Source organism: Pseudophryne corroboree, chromosome 3 (genome assembly GCF_028390025.1).
Source record: "Pseudophryne corroboree isolate aPseCor3 chromosome 3, aPseCor3.hap2, whole genome shotgun sequence".
NCBI lineage: Eukaryota > Metazoa > Chordata > Amphibia > Anura > Myobatrachidae > Pseudophryne > Pseudophryne corroboree.
This window is the reverse complement of record NC_086446.1, coordinates 66,029,158-66,049,670: the sequence shown is the minus strand read 5'-3', so window position 1 is coordinate 66,049,670 and position 20,513 is coordinate 66,029,158. Positions and strand designations below refer to the sequence as shown.

At 46.3% G+C, this 20,513-nt stretch overlaps 1 protein-coding gene across 1 annotated transcript in view; it reads left to right on the top strand.

Annotated features, from left to right (window-relative positions):
- LOC135057165 (uncharacterized) overlaps positions 1 to 20,513 on the top strand; it is a 208,438-nt gene that overhangs the window by 10,356 nt on the left and 177,569 nt on the right. Inside the window, exons 4-6 of the mRNA XM_063963064.1 lie at positions 471 to 659; positions 739 to 862; positions 955 to 2,697. Of these exons, the coding sequence (XP_063819134.1) occupies positions 471 to 659; positions 739 to 862; positions 955 to 2,697 (2,056 nt within the window). The remainder of the gene's footprint in view (positions 1 to 470; positions 660 to 738; positions 863 to 954; positions 2,698 to 20,513) is intronic.

Here is a 20,513-nt window from a genome sequence, read left to right as displayed (position 1 = left end):
TGAGGGAGTCTGGGACTGTCACAGTGACGTCGCTCTTATCTCTATTACTAACACAGGACCTGAACGGGGAGGTGAGGGAGTCTGGGAGTGTCACAATGACATCACTCTTATCTCTATTACTAACACACGGACTTGACTGGGGAGGTTAGGGAGTCTGGGAATGTCACAGTAATATCGCTCTTATCTCTATTACTAACACAGGACATGAATGGGGAGGTGAGGGAGTCTGGGAGTGTCACAGTGACATCACTCTTATCTCTATTACTAACACAGGGGCCTGACTGGGGAGGTTAGGGAGTCTGGGAGTGTCACAGTGACATCACTCTTATCTCTATTACTAACACAGGGGCCTGACTGGGGAGGTGATAACTTTCCGATAGTTTTGCAATCAATGTATAGGCATAAAAAATTTCTGTTGCTTATCTCTGTTTTAGAATAGGGAATTTTATCATCCTTCTCTCGGTACACAGGATTACACACTTGTGAAGAAGTCAAGTGATCATATCCTACATAGCAGCCGTCGCCATATAACAGGAATATATAGAAGGACCAAGAGTCCCATCATGGTGCCTCCACCTCACTCACCGATACATGAGAGAGACATTGAGCAGAAGATCCTGGAACTCACCAACAAGATCATTCAGCTGCTGACTGGAGAGGTGACTACTGGGAATGGGACATCATATAGTAAGATCAGGGAGTGTGTCTGGGTGATGACTGTGTCATTGTGTGTGTCAGGTTCCTATAAGGTGCGATGATGTCACTGTCTATTTCTCCATGGAGGAGTGGGAGTATATAGAAGGACACAAGGGTCTGTACAATGATGTGATGTTGGAGAATCACTGGCCCCTCATATCACCAGGTAAGGAGGATTAATTACTCATTTTTATATATACAGAGAGAGGACAGGGTAATGTTTTAAATATCTGACTAGAATGCATTTGTTTCCAACAGGTTTACCTTATGATGCTGAAAATAAATGTTTCTCCCCTAATTCTAAGGAGGATCCAGTCTCATGTGAAGGAGACCTCACACACCCTGGCAATTATACACCCACAGGTCATACACAACATACATCTCATATTAAGGAGGGGTCAGTCTCATGTGAAGAAGGAGACCTCACACACCCTGGCAATTATACACCCACAGGTCATACACAGTATACATCTCATATTAAGGAGGGGTCAGTCTCATGTGATGGAGGAGACCTCACACACCCTGGCAATTATACACCCACAGGTCATACACAGTATACATCTCATATTAAGGAGGGGTCAGTCTCATGTGATGGAGGAGACCTCACAGACACTGACATGTATACACCCACAGGTCATACACAGTATACATCTCATATTAAGGAGGGGTCAGTCTCATGTGATGGAGGAGACCTCACACACCCTGGCAATTATACACCCACAGGTCATACACAGTATACATCTCATATTAAGGAGGGGTCAGTCTCATGTGATGGAGGAGACCTCACAGACACTGACAATTATACACCCACAGGTCATACACAGTATACATCTCATATTAAGGAGGGATCAGTCTCATGTGACGGAGGAGACCTCACACACACTGACATGTATACACCCACAGATCACACACAGTATAAAGCTACTCATATTAAGGAGGGATCAGTCTCATGTGACGGAGGAGACCTCACACACACTGACATGTATACACCCACAGGTCATACACAGTATACATCAACTCATGTGAAGGAGGAATCAACCTCATGTGATGCTGAAGACCTGACACACACTGACACGTATACACCCCCAGGTGTTACCCAGTATACATCTACTCATATTAAGGAGGAACCGGTCTCATTTGATGGAGAAGACCTGACACACACTGACATGTATACACCCACATATCATACACAGTATACAGCTACTCATATTAAGGAGGAACCAGTCCCATGGAATGGAGATGACCTCAGACACACTGACATGTATACTTCCACAGATGGTACAAAGGTACAATATACATCTACTTACCAAACTGCACATATCGCAGGTCAGACATGTTACTGCCCTGAGTGTCAGAAAAGTTTTACTAAAAGCTCAGATCTTCTCCGACACCCGATTGTCCATAAAAGTCTCCGGCCATTTATATGTTCAGAATGTGGGGAATGTTTTTCAACGGTTTCGCGTCTTGCTGTCCATCGGAGAATTCACAAAGGAATGAAGGTCTACCCGTGCACGGAGTGTGGGAAGTGTTTTGGCTGCAGGGCCCACCTCACCCTGCACCAGCGAACTCACACGGGAGAGAGGCCCTTTTCCTGCCCTGTGTGTGGAAAGTGCTTCAACCGTAATGCCCATTTGACAGTGCACCGCAGGATTCACACGGGAGAGAGACCCTATTGCTGCGCTGTCTGTGGGAAGTGCTTCAACTGCAGCGCAAGCCTCATTGTCCATCGACGCATCCACACTGGGGAAAAGCCATATCCCTGTCCTGAATGTGGGAAACGCTTCATTACTAACTCAGACCGGACTAAGCACCAGAAGGTCCACACGGGCGCCAAGCCCTTTATATGCTCCAGCTGCAGCAAAAGTTTTGCCTGCAGTTCAAACCTGACTAAACACCAGAAAATCCACGCCAGAGGGAAGCCATTTTGTTGCACGGTTTGTGGAGAAAGTTTTGCCCACGATGCACTGCTGGCAAGACATTATATGACGCACACAAACCAATAACCTCACTTACTGGACATGGTTAACTTTTATATGTAAGAAAAATGGTCTCAATAAAGAGAAATGTTTCATAAATTAAATACTTTGCATACCGTCTATACTGTTGACTTCATAGAATATGGAAGTATTATTTGGAGGGAAGTTTTTGCCCTCATCTAGTATGTTATACTCATCACGTTCTGCTGGACCTTGGGGCTAATTCAGGTTGGATCGCAAATCGCGATCCACCCAGAATTATTGCGGGGGGTGCCACGGGCGCATGCGCAGCGGGCCCTACTGCGCATGCGTCCGCATTTTCTGCGGGGGGCCGCAGAAAATGCAGTCGCCTCTGCCTGTCAGTCAGGCAGAGGCGGTCGTGGGGCGGGGCGGGGGGGGGCAACGCTACGTTTTCAGGGAGGAAACGAAGCGTTGCGGGGACAGGGCAACCCGAATGGTGGGTTGTGCGTGCCGAACGGGGGCATGTCAGAAGTGCGGTTGCGACGGCTGTGTAACGTCACACGCAGCCACCATGACAGGTAAGATGGCGCTGGGACTCCTGCGGCCGCACATAAGCTGCGTCGACAGGAGTCAACCTTAGTTTCTGCTGACAAGCAGAAATTGCGAGGCGATCACAATTTCTGCTTGTGGGGGGTGGGGGAGGCACTGGTCAGCATGCTGGGCGGCCCCCAGCATGCGTGCAAAAGGATAGCAAATTCTGCTGATTAGCAGAATTTGCTATCCTTACTGAATTAGGCCCCTTATCGTTAACAAAGCTAGTACACACTATGGCTCAGAGAAATGTATAGGCCCACCACAGGTGCATGTAATGGACAGGGTAATCTAGACTAGAAAGAAATAAAACAGAATTCCCCGAGCACACTGCAGTGGGCCAGCAGAGTAGGCTTACATCCTACATAATAATGAAATGCAGAGATCTCAGTTACATACATTTGCAAATATATGGTAAGCCTCCAGCGCCAGAAAGGCGTCTCTGCTCTGGTGGTCCTAACACTACATGATTTAAGTATTTCTAAATTGAGGGCCAACTCTCTCGCTCCAGTTACTGATCCCATACCTGCTTCTCAGAACAGTAATACACACAATGTATGTTTCTATGTAAATTTGGCCCATCACATGTGCACATGTGTAAAGCAGAGGTCAATCTAGTCTTTTGCTGCAGTGGACAGCAGAAGAGAATGACATCCTACATTCTGTAATAATAAAGTGCAGAGGACTCCGCTACATACATTTACAAACATTTGGTAATCCACCAGCCGCGTCAGTGCATCTCAGTGCAAAGGATTATTATGTATGAAGTAAAGCTGAGAGCTCATTGGAGGATGACACCTAGTGGCACGGAGGACTATTGACAGTATGATGTCAGTTCTGACAGTGTAGTGACGGTGGGGGTGTAGGCAAGGTGGCAATAACAAGCTAAGTTTTATCTGTTTAGTAGATGGGGGACCACCTTGTTTGCAGTGTTCTTCACACTTCACCTACAGTAGGTGGGTCTCCATACAGAAGACAGTGGTCCATCAATGGGCGTAATATACTGTTATTCTGTTGATTCGGCTGAAGGCAAAACATCTTCCAGAGCCCAATTATTTCTGAAAGGCAGGAACATAAATCCATCCTGACTATAAATATGATGATCTGATAATTTCCCCTGTAAGGAAAAGCTCACACACGGCTGATTCAGATGCAAAGTAGCTGTAAGTACGGATGCCCGCAGCCGCCAGAATTACTATCCTAAGCTTATGGGAGCGCCCACGCAGCCTCAGGCGTACAGTCACACCGCCCACTAGTTGTCTGTCTGCAGCCGTCATCACCACTTACACCCACTCCGTGCTGGGTGCAAAAGTTCCATTCGAAACAGGCGTCCCTTCTCCATACACATGCCACACACTAGCACGCAAGTCTGGCTACACGCCCACGAGACAGCTATGTTACGTGTGCTTGGGTGTAAGTGCCACTACTAATTACGGCGGTGAGGCGGTAGCTGGAAAAGCCAGTGGGCAGTGTGGCTACACGCATGAAGATATTAACATTGGAATGAGGTACGACATCTGGCAACCTCGTACCTCCATTCATGCAGACACTTTTGCAGCATACTCAGAATCAGGCCCTTGGTTGAAATGTGTGTGATATATTTTGACATTGGTTATGCCGACATTAGAATGTTGACATTGTTGAAATGTCGTCACTGTGCAAGAGAGGCAGTGTCTGATTGTGGGAGCCATGTTTCTGTTGTTGCCAGGAGGTTAAGGTTGTTTGAAAAGAGGTTATGGATAAAGGTTGGATTGTTGCAGATGGAGGGTGCATTCAATGGGGAACATTTGAAAGTGACAGGTAAGACCCATGAGATTTTCTATACAGTAATCTGCAATGTATGCAATGTCTGTTTCTACCCCTAACCCTAATTTGACCCTAATGGACAAAGCCCTCAAATCTGTACTGTCCCACCTAAATTGGAACACTTGGGAGGTGTGCTGTAGTATCCTCTACCTACCATCTTAAAATTGGAACTCTTAAATATCACAACCATCTACTCTATTTCTAATACTGCTTATAAAGCAAAATCTCCCACCCACTTAGTTCTAATTTTGCACGTTATAGAAAACCTGTTGCCTCAGAGGTCTTACCTGTCACTTTCAAATGTTCCCCATTGAATGCACCCTCCATCTGCAACGGTTCCAGTATGAATGATCGACAATGTTAAGGTCGACCACTATTGGTCGACATTGACATGGTCGACATGGACTAAAGGTCGACATGAGGGTTTTTTTTCTTTCTTTTTTTCGTTTTTTTGGTGTCGTTTTCTGCGTAAAGTGATGGGGAACCCCAATTAGTGCACCATGTCCCCTCGTATGGTGAGCGAGCTTCGGGCAAGGTGCCTCGCTCCGCTACCACTGTGCTCGGCACAGGTTACTGTTCTCAATCACAGTCCACGTGGATCGTAAAGTATGAAAAAGTTCCAAAAAAGAGAAAAAAATGTGAAAAACTCATGTCGACCTTTCCATGTGTCGACCATTAGTCCATGTCGACCATGTCAATGTTGACCAAATGAGTGTCGACCTTAGCATTATCGACCATCTGACCGGATACCATCTGCAACAATCCAACCTTTATCCATAACCTCTTCTCAAACAACCTTAACCTCCTGGCAACAACAGAAACATGGCTCCCACAACCAGCCCTTCACGCAGTGGTCTCCATTTCAACCACACCTCCAGGCCTGGAAGAAGCCAAGTAGCAGGGATGAATCCACAGGAAGACGAGAACCCTGCACTGCCAGTAACAGGGCATGTATAATCTCAGTTAGAGGATGGAGCGACCCGACGTAGGCTGGGTTTAAATTACTAGTATATAAATAATAATAATAATAAAAAAAATATCAACTAGTTTTCCGAAATCCTTTTGACCTCAATGTTCCCCAGTTCTATTAGGTGTAATTTCTAGTTGCATTGTTATTACTATGACCTAGGTGCATAACCCTGCATTATCTGCCTTGTTGCAGCCTAGTTTTGCCTAAATTAATTAATAACATATTACTAGTAGGGTCATCAGCAAATATGAGCCATTTCTGCATTCTAGACTCCTTACAAAGACATTAACAAAACTATTATATAGGGCATTTCCCAGTAATAGGGCCAGTGCTTCATTGCTAATACCTTTAGCCTGATCTGTATGTACTCACACCTTATGTGCCTGGTAAGTGTACTCTGTGCTTTAGCAAAAACTCCATTCTGAAACTTCCTTCTCAGAAATATGAATTTTATTTGTTAGGAATAACCAAGCTCTAGTAATATTATAAAATCATTTTATACTATCAAATCCCTTACGTAAATTGGCCACAACAGAAGTCAAACTCGACGTTCTGGTTCCGATACGGCTTCTTTCTTAATATTAATACCTATCTAATAATTGTAATATTCTTACCTTAGTAAATGGGACACAGATATCACAGACCTGATAATGGATAAATGGTGACTGTAATCAGTACACACAGCTAATAGCTGACTGTCCTGTGGGCAGCACTAGTTGGTATTCCTAGGCTGATGACATCACAAACACTATTTCTGATGCAGTCACCTGATTGTCCCATTGGCAGCAGTTACTGTGCATCTCAGCCTGCCTGCATACTGTAGCTGAATGGATGGACATTATAGGAATGTACTGTATATAACATGTTAATAAGTAACCCGCACGTTTATCTGTCGAGATTAATAGATATTCCCAGGAATCAATTTTATGAAGTAAATGCATTATTTATTTACTACGTTAGGGACCCCTGTGATGAAGTCACCTGGTCGCGGTACATGGGCCCCCATATTTGCGCACATGTGTGCTAAGAACTTCACTAATACTCCATGTTAATTGTGAGGGTTTATTTAAGTTATTCTTACTACCAGTGTTGTTAGTGCTAGGAGTGTGCATCTGCATTTCTCTTTCTCCGACATCACAAACACTATTTATTATGTAATCAGTAATTCTGATTATCCCAGGTACAGCTGTTACATCGCAGCCTACTATAACTAAATGGGAGGCATTCGATATCCCAGCATATCGGCGCCGGGATCGCGAACGCCGGGACACCGACAACTATTCTCCCTCTTGGGGTGGCCACGACACCCCTGGAAGGAGAATAAACGTGCGCCACCGTGCCCGCAGCGCGGCGAGCGCAGCAAGCCTGCAAGGGGTTCTTTTGCACTCGCCCCACTGCCGGCATTCCGGCGGTCGGGATCCTGGCGCAGGGATCACGACAGCCAGGATATCGTAGTAGACCCTAACTAAATGGATGGACATTGCATGTCTGTTTATCACGTTGCAATAGGAAACCTACACATTTTTCTCTAGTGAATGAAGTCAATGTTTTTGTAGTATATCATATATAATCATAATATTACCTTAAATTATGTGGTGACAGATTTTCTAGGTTATAGATTATAGCTTCCTAATGAGGCTGGTATATACAGATGGTTGTGTATATTTTCTCTTTGTGATCAGGACCTGGAAGTGACATAACGAAAGGGCAGGAGAGAACTTCCGCCCTTACAGCACCTAAATGTTTTATCCATTCTCCGTTTAAGGTTATTTAGTTTTATCTATGCACCATTGGACCCTCGCGGGCTCGCTTCGCTCGCCACGCTTCGGGCTTGGTGTCTCGCTCTGCTTCACTCGCCACAGGTTACTATTCCCAATAGTTTGTGACATGGACCCAGGGGCTTATGGGAAAGGTCTTTTCTATGAAGGGAAACTAGATGCTACCATATACCGATGACACACGCCATGTGACTAATGCTGGGTACACACTAGTCAATTGATCAATAGATCTGCAGATATATCTCTAAACGGACCGGGCAGTGTGTTGTGCATACAAATTGCCCGATCCATCGGACTGGGCGTTTTCATGTGCCTGCCCAGTTCAGCTGTCAATCACCGCCGGCTGCTGCAGCATGTGTACGGACCGCCAGTACACACACAGCGGTCAACGGCTGTGCTGCAGGGCCGATGCGATATGTCTGTGAATGACGGCGTTCACAAACATATCGTTCGTACACACTGGCCAACGGACCCACAATATGGGGGTCATCCCGAGTTGTTCGCTCGCTAGCTGCTTTTAGCAGGCGTGCAAGCGCTATGCCGCCGCCCACTGGGAGTGTATTTTAGCTTAGCAGAAGTGCGAACGAAAGGATCGCAGAACGGCTACAAAAATAGATTGTGCAGTTTCTGAGCAGCTCCAGACCTACTCAGCGCTTGCGATCACTTCAGACTATTTGGTTCCTGTTTTGACGTCACGGACACGCCCTGCGTTCGGCCAGCCACGCCTGCGTTTCCCCTGGCACGCCTGCGTTTGTATCTGGCACGCCTGCGTTTTTCCACACACTCCCAGAAAACGGTCCGTTACCTCCCAGAAATGCCCAGTTCCTGTCAATCACTCTGCGGCCAGCAGTGCAACTGAAAAGCGTCGCAAGACCTTGTGTGAAACTACTTCGGCTTTTGTGAAAGTACGACGCGCATGCGCTTTGCGCCGCATACGCATGCGCAGAAGTGTCGCTTTTTGGCCTAAACGCTGCGCTGCGACCAAAAACAGCTAGCGAACAACTCGGAATGACACCCTATATCGGCCGTTTAATAGAACGGCTGATATATCGGCCGGTGTGTACCCAGCACTAGTCTGCTAGTTATGAATATGTACAGAGATCTCCTCCAGCAAGTATTATGAAAAGTAATCGATGCTTTGCCAACAGGAAACATAAAGCACTGTTGTAGTCACATCATCTGTGGCTGTGCCATAAGCCAGGTCTGCCTGGTCCTCTATGTGACCCCCCCAACATCTCTGTACAAACATTCCTGCTAGGTGACAAGATCTCTATAGCAGGGCTGGCCAAACCGGTCCTCGAGATCTACCAACAGTGCATGTTTTCCCGGCCTCCTGGAGATCTGTAGAATTGTCAGTTAGGAATGAATGCAGCACATCTTAATTAGTAATGACTACACCTGTGCACCAGCTAGGTAGTCTGGAAAATGTGAACTGTTGGTAGATCTCGAGGACCGGTTTGGCCAGCCCTGCTCTATAGTATGTTTCAGCAGCCATTAATCCATAGGTCTGCAAACTCTGTCCTCATCACCCCACACCGTACATGTTTTGCAGGTAACCCAGCAGGTGCACAGGTGTATTAATTACTCACAGACACATTTTAAAAGGTCCACAGGTGGAGTTAATTATTTCACTTGTGATTCTGTGAGGAGACCTGCACAAAATCTTAATGCTATGTGTGCAAATGCTAGGAGCTTAGGAGACAAAATTCCAGAGCTAATTGCAATAATTACAAGGGATAACCTGGACATTGTAACAATTACAGAGTCATGGTGCAATGAAAATCATGACTGGGACATTGCTTTACCAGGATACAATTTATTTAGGAAGGATAGAAAGGGAAGAATTGGAGGAGGGGTAGCAATGTATGTGAAAAAAAACATAAATGCTACTTTAATACAAAATACTGAAGACAAAACTGAGGCCCTTTGGGTCACCATAGAAACCGGGGAGAAGGATATTATTCACATTGGGGTGATCTATAGACCACCAGGTCAGAGACAGGATTTTGACAGGAACCTATTTTTGGCCATCACTAAAATGGCTTTAAAGGGAGAAGTCATAATCATGGGAGACTTTAATTTACCTGATGTAAACTGGGAGGTGTTTTTTGCTAGTTCAGCTATAAGTGGCAAATTTCTAAATTCCTTACAGGGAGCATCTCTCAAGCAATTGGTGAGGGAGCCCACTCGCAAAGACTCCATATTAAATTTAATTCTCACAAATGGTGACATGATATCAGACACATATGTGGGTGAGCACCTAGGATCCAGTGATCATCAAGCAGTATGGTTTAGTATAAAGACGGGATCCAACTCCTGTCACACAAAAACAAAGGTGTTGGATTTCAGGAATGCTGACTTTACAAAAATGGGGAGATGTTTAAGTGATTCATTGACGGGCTGGAGGGACTTGGAAGGAGTGCAGGAGAGGTGGGAAAACCTGAAAAGGGCAGTACTAAGGGCAACAGACCTTTGTATCAAAAGGGTTAGGAAAAGCAACAGGAAAAGGATGCCAGTGTGGTTCACAAAAGAAGTATCAACTAGTGTGAAAGCAAAAAAGCTGGCTTTTAGGAAATACAAACAGACACAAAATAATAATGACAAAGAGGTGTATCTGGACAGACGGAAGGATGCTAAGAAAGTGATCAGACGTGCAAAGGCAGAAGCTGAGGAGAAAATGGCCCAGTCTGTAGATAAAGGGGGCAAAACTTTTTTTAAGTATATAAATGAAAGGAAAAAATCAAATGGAGGAATAATAAGACTTAAGACAGAGAGTGAGAATTTGGTGGAGGGAGACAAGGCAATAGCAGATCACCTAAATCATTATTTTTGCTCTGTATTTACTACAGAAGGAGAAGGGAAAGGGCCACAGTTAAGCTGCAAGGACATTCATAAAAATAAGATGAAACTACATTTACAGAAGAGAAGGTCTTAACAGAACTTTCAACACTTAAAGTGGAAAAATCAATGGGGCTAGATGGGATACACCCAAGGATACTAAAAGAGCTAAAAGATGTGCTGGTGGCACCATTAACAGAATTATTTAACCAGTCACTAAATACAGGTGCCATTCCAGAGAACTGGAAAAGAGCAAATGTAGTTCCACTGTACAAAAGTGGAAGCAAGTAACTACAGACCAGTAAGCCTTATATCAGTAGTAGGAAAAGTAATGGAAAAACTATTAAAAGAAAGAGTAGTGGAATATCTTAAATCAAACAACTTACAGGATCCAAAACAGCATGGATTTACTGGTGGGAGATCATGCCAAACAAATCTTATTGACTTTTTTGACTCTGTAATGAAAATAATAGATCAAGGGGGAGCTGTAGATGTAGCATATCTAGACTTTAGCAAGGCATTTGACACTGTCCCACATCGCAGACTGCTAAATAAACTTGAAAGTGTGGGGGTGGATTACAAAACAGTTAAATGGATAAGAACCTGGTTGCAGGATAGGAAACAGACAGTTGTAGTAAATGGAGTGCAATCTTTGGAAGGAAATGTTACCAGTGGAGTACACAAGGGATCTGTACTCGGACCAGTTATCTTTAATATCTTTGTTGGTGATATTGCAAATGGTATTAAAGGGAAAGCATGCCTTTTTGCAGATGATACAAAGATTTGCAACAGGGTAGACACACCGGGAGGGGTAAAACAAATGATTGATGACCTAGCTAGGCTTGAGAAATGGTCAAGAACGTGGCAACTACAGTTTAATGCTAAAAAATGCAAAATCATGCAGTTGGGTCTCAAAAACCCAAAGGCTAAATATAGTATCAAGGGTACTATAATGGAAACTACTGAGGAGGAAACGGATTTAGGAGTCACTATTTCAAGTGACTTAAAGGCAGGAAAGCAATGCAACAAAGCAATGAGAAAGGCAAGTCAGATGCTTGGTTGCATAGGGAGAGGAATCAGTAGCAGGAAAAAAGAAGTGATAAGGCCACTGTATAGGTCATTGGTACGGCCGCATCTTGAATACTGTGTCCAGTTCTGGAGACCATATCTTGGAAGGATATAACTACATTAGATAGTGTACAAAGAAGGGCAACTAAAATGGTGCATAGCCTACATCACAAAACTTACCCGGAAAGGCTAAAATATCTTAACATGTATAGTTTGGAGGAGAGACGGGAAAGGGGGGTCATGATAGAAACTTTCAAATATACCAAGGGTTTTAACAAAGTTCAGGAGGGAAACATTCTTCAAAGGAAGAGGAGTATTAGAACTCGAGGACATACACTGAAACTGGAGGGAGGCAGGTTCAGGGGAAATTTAAGGAAAACTTACTTCACAGAAAGGGTAGTGGACAAGTGGAATAGCCTCCCATCAGAATTGGTAGAGGCTAAGATTGTAGAGCAATTTAAACATGCTTGGGATAAGCCTATGAATATCCTTACAAAGAATTAAGGTTCAAAAAGGGTTGAGATTACCTAAAGGATAAAAAAGGGGCAGACTAGATGGGCCAAGTGGTTCTTATCTGCCGTCAAATTCTATGTTTCTATGTTTCTATGTAACATGCACTGTGTGGGGTCCTGAGGACCGAGTTTGCAGACCTATGCATTAATCATTGGCTTACTGACAACCAGTGATTCTCTGCGTCACCAGAGTTCTATCTATGAGAGGGATGCTGACCACAATGTTATATTCTTTTTTTAGATTAGGACTGGGTAAATGAAAGAATGGTCAGCGGTGCCTACAGCGTAAGTTGATTGGTAGCACTAATAATAGTACTAATTAACTAATCAATAACACTACTAGCTGGCGTGGATCATTAGATCGACAATGTCTACGTCGACAATGTTTAGGTCGACCACTATAGGTCGACAGTCACTAGGTCGACAGAGTTGGAAGGTCAACAGGTTTTCTAGGTCAACAGGTCAAAAGGTCGACATGAGGTGTTTTTTTGGTGTCATTTTCTTCGGAGAGTGACCGGGAACCCCAATTAGTGCACCGTGTCCCCTCGCATGGCTCGCTTCGCTCGCCATGCTTCGGTCAAGGTGCCTTGCTCCGCTACTGCTTCGCTCGGCACAGATTACCATTCCAGTCGTAGTCCACGTGGATCGTTAAGTATGAAAAAGTTAAAAAAAAAGAAAAAAAATTTGAAAAACTAATGTCGACCTTTTGACCTGTCGACCTAGAAACCCTGTCGACCTAGTGACTGTCCACCTATAGTGGTCGACCTAAACATTGTCAACCTAGACAGTGTCGATCTTCAGACCGGATCCCAGCTGGCGTACCTGCCATTTTTTTCTTAAATAGTCCCCTCAGTGAGCGATTCTGGGGAGGGGATGCAGCTGATTATTGCGTGGCTCAGGAATGGACTCTCCTCCTCATTGGGCCCCACTCAAACATTCGGGTGTTCCTTGGATATACCGGGAGAGTAGGCAGGTGTGCCCGTTGGTTTTGCATCCTTGGTGCCTGACGCAGCAGGAAACATAGGGGCTAATTCAGACCTGATCGCTGCTGTGTGGCTGTCTTAGCTCTGCGATCGCCTCCTCTGACTGATTGACAGGCAGAGGCGGTCGCTGGGTGGGAGGGGTCGGGCCAGCAGCGTTTGGCTGCAGTTTAGGGGGCGGGGTCCGGCCAACGCAGGCGTGCCCGGACTGTGCGGGGGGCGGGCCACGATGGCTGCGTGACGTCACACGCAGCCACTGCGACCCGTGCAGTGACGAGTAGCTCCCTGCCAGCACGCAGGCTGGGAGCTACTCTTCAAGTACAAAAGCATCGCCGTTGTGCGATGCTTTAGTACCTGTGCAGGGGGGCGGGCCAGACATGCGGGGCGGACTAGCCCTGTGCTGGGCGTCCCCCTCATGCCCGATCATAGATGAGTTAAATTGAGCACATCTACGATTAGGTCTGAATTAGGCCCATTGACAATTAATACCCTATGAGTAGCACAGCTGGCGCAGGTCAACAGGAGAGGTGTTGTAGCTGGAAAGCCTGGCACCATATCTCACAAACTGCATGTGTTCTACTACTGGTGGGTGGGGTTGGGGGCACAACACGATGGGACAGTTAGTACATATGTGGGACTATGCTGGCTGTTAGTTCAGCATCCAGAGGTTCTGTCCAGAATGACTGGTGGGGATCTGTGATACCCAGAGGTGTCTGAAATGTTGCAACCTGTTGGTTCTATAAAGTGTGGCAAGCAGAGCTGCTGTGCACTGAGGCTCTGCGTGGCGTGCACAGGGAGATCGGTGTCATGTGTACAAGATCAGTGATGCTACTGTGCAGTGTGCTTAGTCTGCCTTACTGGGCCTAATTCACATTATTCGTACGCACATGCTTTCTTTAGCAAGTGCGATTTTCTTGGCTATAAAATTGCAAAAGCTATACGCAAAAACAAGGAACATCAGGTCTGAGTGTTGGCCTATGGCTATGCAGACTGGCTGCGACAGTAGCGAAGCTGACGCCATGTTTTTCTGCGTACATGATCGCAGCTGAAGGCAGATACACGCCCCCAAAACAGCCATGACGACGCCTGTGGTTTTGCTGCCATTCCCAGTTATCACCCCCCAAACGGGCTCTTCCTCACCGAGAGCATGATCGCAAAGGTCCCTTGGAACATGTGCAGTGCGATTGCGGCACATATCAAGTGGTCATCTGAACACATGTTAGGCAGAATATCTATCTATGGGGGTCATTCCGAGTTGTTTGCTCGTTAGCAGTTTTTAGCAGCCGTGCAAACGTTTTTCCGAACACTCCCTTGACACCCAGAAACGCCCCCTTCATGTCAATCACTCTGCGGCTGAAAGTGCGACCTTGCTAGACCTTGTGTGAAACTACATCGTTCGTTGCAATAGTACGTTGCGCGTGCGCATTGCGCCGCATACGCAGAATTGCCGTTTTTTTTGCCTCACGAAAGCAGCTAGCAATCAACTCGGAATGACCACCTATGTTTTGAATGTTACGCAGAATGAATGTAAAACTTTTTATTTTTATTGTCTTTTTTTAATAAAAGCATGCAAAACAAAAGATAAAACATATGAAACCAATGAGAAACATAAACAATCAAACAAACATTATGTTCAGTTTCATTCAGTCTAAATATAATCTGGAAAATTAAGGAGTAATTGTCCACATCTCATTGTAGGTATAGTCCTCAGGATGGCTATACCTCCTCAGACTGCAGGAAACTGCTGAAAACAGGCATAGATACATGGGGGGTCATTCCGACCCGTTCGCACGCAGCGGTTCTTCGCTGCGGTGCGAATGGGTCAGAAATGTGCATGTGTGGTGGACGCATTGCGCATGCACGCCGTTGCCTGGCAACAAAGCCGCCAGTGAGAAATGTGATCGCAGTGGCGATCGCAAGAAGACGGACAGGCGGGAGGCGTTCCGGGGCGGATACTCACCGTTTTCCAGGCGTGGTGAGTCCAACGCAGGCGTGTCGAGGCGTTTAGAGGGCGGATGTCTGACATCAGGACCGAGACCTTCATCGCTGGATCCGTCGCACTGGGTAAGTAGCTATAGGGCTGGTCTTGTTTTACTTGAAACTTTTTTAGCACAGCAGGGCTACACAAGCGATCGCAGCCCTGCTATGCTAAAATACACTCTCCCATAGGCGGCGTCAGGTTGATCGCACGAGCAGCAAAAAGTTGCTACGTGCAATCAACTCAGAATGACCCATATGGTGCGCCATCACAATAAAATAATATATAGGCGATATCATTATAAACTACATGACAAAGTGCCCATGAGGATAAACTACATACAAAGAGACATCATGATCAACTACAAAGAAAGTGACCATCGCGATAACCTGCATACAAGGGGTCTATTCATATAAGAATGCGATACTTAGGGTTTACTTTTCACTAAACATCGAATAGGGGACAGGGAGGGGATTGCGAGCCGGCAGACAAAGTGGGGCGGGGGCAAAGGGCAGTCAGGGCAGGTCAAGAAGGCACGGGGGCATTGGGGGCAGTAAGGAGGAGGTGACCTGGCATATGCATATGACAGGTCACCTTATAGCAGCAGGGGTAGGGGGGCAGAGGGCAGTAGGAGACCTGCCATATGCCCTGAGCTCCTCTGATTGGCTGCTATCACAGAAGTGGTTAGAGAGAGTAGGGAGGAGGCAATGCCTCCGTTGCTCTTTTCCAGTCAGCAGGCTGTCTACGCCATCCTGAGATGGCGAATGGATTTGGAGAAGCGAAACATGAAAGCAGAGCTTCTATGAATCGCTCTCTACTTTATGGTCCTGACATGGAGCTGGGGCACTGCTGGAGAAAGCTGACATTTCTCCACGGTAACCCCTTGTGTGAATAGGCCGTTATCTCTGATAAAGGGCTTTTCACTGCTACATGAATAGACCCCAAAGGGTCTGCTGCAAAGTGAGGTACATAAGGGGCATAAATGAGACCAAAAAAAAAGCCCACACAAAGGGTTGGATGTGCTAAAGGAAAAATGTCTTAAAAACTCAAATTTTCAGGTACTAAATCCTTGCCTCTGGGTTTCCGATGCGGAGGGTAATGCCACCTATAGAAGCCTATGGGATCGAATTCCTCTCAGCACACCCCGCGGTCACCGCATCACTGTGCATGCGCATATGGACTCCCGGAACATAAACCCGGAAGTCCAGGGACCGGAGCACATTGCAAAGGCCGGGTCTTTTCGGTAGAGCTGCCCTTTGCGGTACTAATCACACATAATAGTACATATGCGATTAGTGCCAGCGCGATGTGTGGCAGGATGTACCGCAAGAGGTTGGTACATCCCGCCCAGAATGAGCGCATTTTCGTTCATATGCCAAGTTCCAGGTGTGAACCCAAGATGTGCTCCGCTCTGCAACTTCTGCACCTGGGCCCTCATCATACTTGCCTACCTGCGACTCCATGCTAGACACAGCTACTGCACCGGCGTCCATTGCTGCAATTCTGTGAGCACTGCGGCCCCACCCCTCCCTTTTGGTCCTTTTGATGACATCATCTTGATGAGACAGTAAAAACATACTTGCCTACCTGACCCTCTCCATGAGGGAGAAAATGCTCTGTTCGGTTTGGACAACTTCAATATATTACTCCCAAGGCTTCATACATCACTCCCTTAATACCAAATATGGCACAAAAAGCATATGCATCCAAGTCTCATTGCACATGCATCCAGATAATCTCTCTGCATCTCCAAGTGGTAACTGATTTTCAGGGGGTGCTCTTGAATATGGGAAAATGGGGTGCAAGAGTAGCCTCCCCATACCATCCCTTTAACCATACTTGCCTACCTGACCCTCTCCATGAGGGAGAAAATGCTCTGTTCCTGGACTTTCCTGGTAATGTATGATTGCCATCACCTGTGGTGAGCTAGTTAATTGATAAGAAAGGTGTTTCACCACAGGTGATGGTAATCATACATTACCAGGAAAGTCCAAGAACAGAGCATGGAGAGGGTCAGGTAGGCAAGTATGGCCCTCATTCCGAGTTGTTCGCTCGCAAGCTGCTTTTAGCAGCTTTGCACACGCTAAACCGCCGCCTACTGGGAGTGAATCTTAGCTTATCAAAACTGCGAACGAAAGATTAGCAGAATTGCGAATAGACACTTCTTAGCAGTTTCTGAGTAGCTCCAGACTTACTCGGCATCTGCGATCAGTTCAGTGCTTGTCGTTCCTGGTTTGACGTCACAAACACACCCAGCGTTCGCCCAGACACTCCTCCGTTTCTTCAGCCACTCCCGCGTTTTTCCCAGAAACGGTAGCGTTTTTTTCGCACACACCCATAAAACGACCAGTTTCCGCCCAGAAACACCCACTTCCTGTCAATCACATTACGATCACCAGAACGAAGAAAAAACCTCGTAATGCCGTGAGTAAAATACCTAACTGCATAGCAAATTTACTTGGCGCAGTCGCACTGCGGACATTGCGCATGCGCATTAGCGACTAATCGCTCCATTGCGAGAAAAAAATACAGAGCGAACAACTCGGAATGACCACCTTGATTTGCGACACATTTACCATGTATCCAACACATTTACTATTTGGCTTTTAAAACCTAATACAAAAGAAACTTTCTTGAACACAATCATAAAAACGCACAGAAGCACGTTTTGTGGCCACACGACCAGAGAAGCATCAATCGGGTCAGCAGGGGGTTCGCATATGGCCAATCACAAATGATTCCATAGATCTGGCGAGCATCATCTTTATCATCTGGTGTTTGCAGCAACCACTTACCACTTGCAAATAATCCGTATGTTCAAGTCACTTTTCCCCTCGCACAACATAGCTTTAGGCCGAATGCTCCCGCACCCCTGATCCGACTATTCGGCCATAAGTGCTAGAGGTGGGTTTAAGTGGCAAAAAGTGGGAAACCTGCATGGGTGGCTCTGCATTTCCCAATTGTAAAGTGTTATAGATTATGCTGGCGCTCCGTAAATCAGTATGAATACATTTGCACACGCTACTGTGGTTTTTAACATGGTTTGAGGGGGCAGCACCCAGGCACCGTTCTTCAAAACAGGGGAGTGTCATCCATGTTTTGAAGGCGTGACGGGTCCAGGGTCTGCGTTGTCGGACGCGGCCTTCCTGGACCTGGGTGTCTCCATATCAGACAGTCAGCCTGAGTAAGTATCATGTTACGCAGGCTGGATGGTGCCTGTAACCTTTGCGAATCACTACCGATGGTGATCCGGACCCTCGCTAATGCTAACAGGAGGCGTCTGTCGCCTACAGATGCCTCCTGCAGCATTAGAGTTTTAATTAGACGTAATTGCACTGCCGTTTCTTTGTGGCTGTGCAATAGTTACAAACATATCAGGCCCGTGTTGCACTGTCATGCTCACTTCATTAATAAGGTGAGCACACAGGGGAATCTAGGCAGGGATACTCTGGGGGCAGGTATAGTACTATTTTCATGTCATCATCACCTGTCCTCCATATCATGTCCCATGCAATCCCCCCTTATATCATGTAATCTATCAATCACCCCAACTCTGTTGTCTATGACCATATTATGCCCCCCAATTTATATTATGCCAAAATAACTGAACGAACCTTGTCACTGATTGGCGTTTTTTTAATTTAGCGGCGTCCGTCTCTCTGAAATCCCACCGGTTCCGTGAAATCGGAACCTATTACACAACCCCCATTGAGTGACCCCACTCACTGACACCATAAGCTAATCGGAATGCCAGCAGCGCCTGTAACAGACAAACATGGAGATTACAATCATGGAGATCGCGTCCAATGGTATGTCTGGAGAGGGCACACACTGGACCCTCTGGGTGCACAACTATGTTGGCATGGAAATTTTCACAGACCCTTCACCCTTGCACTTGGACTTCCAACTTATTTCATGATTGCTATCACCTGTATTAAACACCTTACTCAATTAGTCAGATCAACAGAGGCGACTGTCTGTAATCATCCATTATGCGGGGGGGCAGGAGTAACGCATCGTGCATCTGGTAGGAGGGGCAAGGTTGGCGGGCCTGATATGGTCTACTGTGCTGTACTCTACTGTCCATTGCACTGTTATATGTTCACACCTCCCCACTCTGACCGCATGGTTTGGCAGCCACGTCGTGGAACTTGGATGGCTTGTCATTAGTATTTCTTATTAGTTAATGGGCCGAGCATCTGGTCACCTCACCCCTATCCATCCATTCCAGGACCTACTGTCCCATCCAGAGCCGCCAAGAGCTGAATGGGGCCCAGGTACTGGTGTGAGGGCTGGGCAATGTGGTCAAATCCTGGAGGCAGAGCCATGTCGACGTCCGGAAATAAAAAAAAATAAAAAAAATAAGAATTTACTTACCGATAATTCTATTTCTCGTAGTCCGTAGTGGATGCTGGGGACTCCGTAAGGACCATGGGGAATAGCGGCTCCGCAGGAGACTGGGCACAAAAGTAAAGCTTTAGAACTACCTGGTGTGCACTGGCTCCTCCCCCTATGACCCTCCTCCAAGCCTCAGTTAGGATACTGTGCCCGGACGAGCGTACACAATAAGGAAGGATTTTGAATCCCGGGTAAGACTCATACCAGCCACACCAATCACACCATATAACTTGTGATCTAAACCCAGTTAACAGCATGATAACAGAGGAGCCTCTAGAAAAGATGGCTCACTACAGCAATAACCCGATTTTTTTGGTAACAATAACTATGTACCAGTATTGCAGACAATCCGCACTTGGGATGGGCGCCCGGCATCCACTACGGACTACGAGAAATAGAATTATCGGTAAGTAAATTCTTATTTTCTCTGACGTCCTAGTGGATGCTGGGGACTCCGTAAGGACCATGGGGATTATACCAAAGCTCCCAAACGGGCGGGAGAGTGCAGATGACTCTGCAGCACCAAATGAGAGAACTCCAGGTCCTCCTCAGCCAGGGTATCAAATTTGTAGAATTTTACAAACGTATTTGCTCCTGACCAAGTAGCTGCTCGGCAAAGTTGTAAAGCCGAGACCCCTCGGGCAGCCGCCCAAGATGAGCCCACCTTCCTTGTGGAATGGGCTTTTACAGATTTTGGCTGTGGCAGGCCTGCCACAGAATGTGCAAGCTGAATTGTACTACAAATCCAACGAGCAATAGTCTGCTTAGAAGCAGGAGCACCCAGCTTGTTGGGTGCATACAGAATAAACAACGAGTCAGATTTTCTGACTCCAGCCGTCCTGGAAACCCATATTTCCAGGGCCCTGACAACGTCTAGCAACTTGGAGTCCTCCAAGTCCCTAGTAGCCGCAGGCACCACAATAGGTTGATTCAGGTGAAACGCTGAAAACCACCTTAGGGA